At 45.8% G+C, this 4,090-nt stretch overlaps 1 protein-coding gene across 1 annotated transcript; it reads left to right on the top strand.

Annotated features, from left to right (window-relative positions):
• The first annotated feature begins 1,643 nt into the window (after positions 1-1,643).
• Positions 1,644-3,652, top strand: LOC143290300 (putative G-protein coupled receptor 139). Its single transcript, XM_076599651.1, has 2 exons — positions 1,644-1,970; positions 2,837-3,652. Exons 1-2 carry the CDS (start codon positions 1,644-1,646, stop codon positions 3,650-3,652), a joined length of 1,143 nt encoding a protein of 380 aa, XP_076455766.1.
• Positions 3,653-4,090: the final 438 nt, after the last annotated feature.

The following is a 4,090-nucleotide window of genomic DNA, read 5'->3' as shown; positions in this document are numbered from 1 at the left end:
CGAGAGAATCTGAGCGCGCTGGTTCGAATCACGGCTCAGCCGCCGACATTTTCTCCCCCTCCACCAGACCTTGAGTGGTGGTCTAGACGCTAGTCATTCGGATAAGACGACAAACCGAGGTCCCGTGTGAAGCATGCACTTAGCGCACGTAAAAGAACCCACGGCAACAAAAGGATTGTTCCTGGCAAAATTCTGTAGAAAAATCCACTTCGGCAGGAAAAACAAATAAAACCGACGCAGGAAAAAATACACAAAAAAAAGAAAAGAAAAAAAAGGGTGGCGCTGTAGTGTTGCGACGCGCTCTCCCTGAGGAGAGCAGCCCGAATTTCACACAGAGAAATCTGTTGTGATAACAAGAAATACAAATATAAATTATCATAAATTCTTAAATGACATGCTCTGTATTGATAGCAAATAATTGCAAAGCCCCAAAAAACGTGTACAAATATTTGTCTCTCCACGAAACCTGCACCCCTCCATATATAATGTTAAGGTAGGCTAAAGGCCATGGCCCTTTTCATGTCACTATAGTATGTTCCGTGGTGTTGCTCTCTGGTATAGGCTTTGCTGTGGGCATAGCTTTGTTGAACTGTCCTCTTTGTTCTTTCATTTCGAGTCGGAAGACCATCGAGGCAAACCATGTGTTTGTTCTGTATTGTCCTTATACTCGGTGTAGTACATCATATTCAGTATTAAAAGGTTAAGCCGCTTGAATAAAAGCTGATTCGTGTTTTCACATTTCTTCTGTCGTTGATGCTGTATGCACATGTCAAATTATCGGTATATGGACAAGACCGGAGCTCCCTTTTTGAGGACGTGTCTGGGTTTGTTCCAATGTATCTTTTATTTACCTATGCGCCTACTGAATCCGGGCAGCATAAGCAGCACTGACTTGACGTTGTGTGCCTTGAGTACGACTGAAGAGAGTTACCACCCTTCATTGTTTGTTGATCTTTTACTTTCCTGTTCTCATTGTTCTTTCATGTGATGAACTGCTTCGGTCTATGGGAAGTACCGCTACCCCCAACCCTCCTTTCCTTTTAATTTTTTTTAAACATATTATAAAAAAAAAAGAAGGCCCTAAGCTATAATATTGTCATTTAAATATTTAGCAGTAAAGTGCATGCTGAATGCACTCAGATCTGTTCGTAGTAAACTGTGTTAACGTGAATTCATTAAGAGACTGACTTTGCAAAGCTTCAGTAGAGATGGCATTCCGACAAAAAACTGGGCCGTAAAGAACAGGACTGATTCACTGTTGTTTAACCTTAAATGTTAGTTTGTGCTTGTGTGCGTCTGCATGGGTGTGCGTGTGTGTGTGGTGGAGTTGACGGGGTGGGATGGGGGTGAACGTGTGTGTGTGTGCGTGTGTGTGTGTGTGTGTGTGTAGTGTAGTGTCACGGTGTGTGTGTGTGTGTGTGTGCGGTGTGTGTCAGTGTGTGTGTGTGTGTGTGTGTGTGTGTGTGTGTGTGTGTGTGTGTGTGTGTGTGTGTGTGTGTGTGTGTGTGTGTTCTCGCGCACCGCCTTTCGTTTTCTACACAGCTTCCCTTTTTCTCGAATATCCACAGATTTTACATAGCTAAAAGTTGTTCACTCAGCGACGAAGCGGGACTGACGACGGACGGAAACAACGCCGGGAAATAATGACAAACTTTTCAGACTGGGGTTCTGGCATCGCGGGTAACTTCACAGTGACAAGATGCTCAGACCTCTCGTGTTTCGTGGAGTACCACGCCTCCCTGATAGTCTGGAAAGTGTGGACGCCAGGACTTCTGCTCTTGGGTGGCTTTGCCAACATCGCCACCATCTTCGTCATGAGGCGCATCAAGGACCATAACTCTTCGCAACACGTCTTCCTTATCGCCCTTGCCGTGTCGGATTTCTCCTTGCTGTACACAGGGGCGTTACGAGAGTGGGTTCGACGTGGTTTTGGTGTGGACGTTCGGCTTCTGCATGCAGCGGTGTGCAAGGTAAAGTCCTGTTTTAGTATTGTAAATTCAGGAGGTGGTAAAGTCCTGTTTTAGTATTGTAAATTGAGGAGGTGGTAAAGTCCTGTTTTAGTATTGTAAATTCAGGAGGTGGTAAAGTCCTGTTTTAGTATTGTAAATTGAGGAGGTGGTAAAGTCCTGTTTTAGTATTGTAAATTCAGGAGGTGGTTAAGTCCTGTTTTAGCATTCTAAATTCAGGCGGTGGTAAAGTCCTGTTTTAGCATTCTAAATTCAGGCGGTGGTAAAGTCCTGTTTTAGTATTCTAAATTCTGGAGGTGGTAAAGTCCTGTTTTAGTATTCTAAATTCAGGAGGTGGTAAAGTCCTGTTTTAGCATTCTTAATTCAGGCGCGGTGGTAAAGTCCTGTTTTAGCATCCTAAATTCAGGAAGTGGTAAAGTTCTATTTTAGCGTCCTAGATTTTTGCACCTATTTTACCGGCAATTTTTTGTGTATGTATGAAACGATATTACCACTATTAGTAGATGTTATAACCCATTGTCAGGGAATTTCGACTCTTATTTGTACATTATCTTACTCAGTTTAGATACGTATTCAGTCCCTAAACTAACGTGCCACCATCTTGCTTTCTCCGTTTTCCGTCCCACAAACCATGGAAATGTAACCAATAGGTGCAATAATTCAAGATGCTAAAAACAGGACGACCGATAAAGTGCTGTTTTAGCTTTCTGAATTCAGGGACCTGTTTTCTGTAATGTCCTATTTTAGCGTCCTAAATTATTGCACCTAAATGGGACATGACATGTTCACTAAACGGGACACGATGTGATCACTAAATGGCACATGGCGTGTTCACTAAAAACGGGACGTGACATGACCGGGTGTGCAAGGTCCACAAGTGGCTGGTGTACGCCATCAACACCACCTCGGCCTGGCTGGTGACCAGTGTGACGGTGCAGAGGACCATGGCGGTGCTGTGGCCGCACCGGATGAGGATGGTGTGCACGGTGCGCAGGACCTGGATCGTCATCGCCGCCCTCGTCATCACCGCCTTCGCCATCAACTTCCACCTGGCGCTGGGCATGGGCATCTCCGCCACCTCGAACAGGTGCGACACGGGTCCCACAGGTGCGTACAAATACTTCTACAAACACATCTTCACGTGGATGGACATGTGCGCGTCCTCTCTCCTCCCCTGCGTCATTCTGTTCGTGTGCGACGTCATCCTGTCCTTCACGCTGTTCAAGGCTACCTCTTCCATCTCCTTCGTTGCTGCTGCTGTTCCACCGCGTGCTGTGTCCGGCACCAACGATAGCTCCATGCACCACGGCGACAACCGTCGTCGGAAGACCGCTTCCAGGACCACCATCATGATCCTGACGTTGTCCTGTACGTTCTTCTTGCTGACCATGCCGGTGTGTATCTTCCTGATCTGGTACCGCCTTGCCTTTCCCTTCCTGGAAGAAGACCCCGAAGCTTCAGCGACTGTGGAGTTGGTGACGGCGGTGACTTACTTGTTGTGGTACACCAACAGCTCCATCAACTTCTTCCTGTACTGTATGACGGGGACCAAGTTCAGAAAGGAGTTCCTAGGTTGGGTCAACTGCGGGGCTGTCTCTGACGCCGCCGGATCGTCCGCTGTTGTGGTAACAGCTGCTGGGAGCAAACAGCAGGACAGCACTCAGCTGTCTTCCCTTCCTTCCTGACCCTTTGCTGCGCGTGATGTGCACGGCGAGGTGTGGTCTGGAAACGAACGTGTTGCACTGGTTCTTGTTCATCGGTTGTACGTCTTTTTACTGAAAACGAAACGATTTTTCATTTCACGAGGGTAGTGTAGGATGCGCAGGTTTTGTTTTGTTGTGTTTTTTGTGTGTGTTTTTCTTCTTCTTTTTTCCCATCCAGCCCTCAGGTGATCGAATTTTTTATTTGACGATGCTGGTGGAGTGAAAACAACTGATTCAAAATTTTATTTATTTATTTATTATTATCTTTTTCTACATCCAGCCCTCAAGTGATATTAGACGATTGTCCCTGTTGCCCTGTCTCCATACAGAGGTGAAGGAAATTTATCCTGTTTAATCTCCCGTCACACATACTGGTGATTGTGGAGACATCTAGTTTTAAAGTATCAATTTTTACATTTT

Source organism: Babylonia areolata, chromosome 15, assembly GCF_041734735.1.
Source record: "Babylonia areolata isolate BAREFJ2019XMU chromosome 15, ASM4173473v1, whole genome shotgun sequence".
Lineage (NCBI taxonomy): Eukaryota > Metazoa > Mollusca > Gastropoda > Neogastropoda > Buccinidae > Babylonia > Babylonia areolata.
This window is presented reverse-complemented; position numbering and strand designations above follow the sequence as displayed.

Bases quoted from the DNA above. Each gene is read 5' to 3' on its own strand.
- LOC143290300 (XM_076599651.1), top strand. From the start codon at position 1,644: ATGACAAACTTTTCAGACTGGGGTTCTGGCATCGCGGGTAACTTCACA. The intron at 1,971-2,836 runs GTAAAGTCCTGT...CGGGTGTGCAAG, and splicing joins TGCATGCAGCGGTGTGCAAG to GTCCACAAGTGGCTGGTGTA.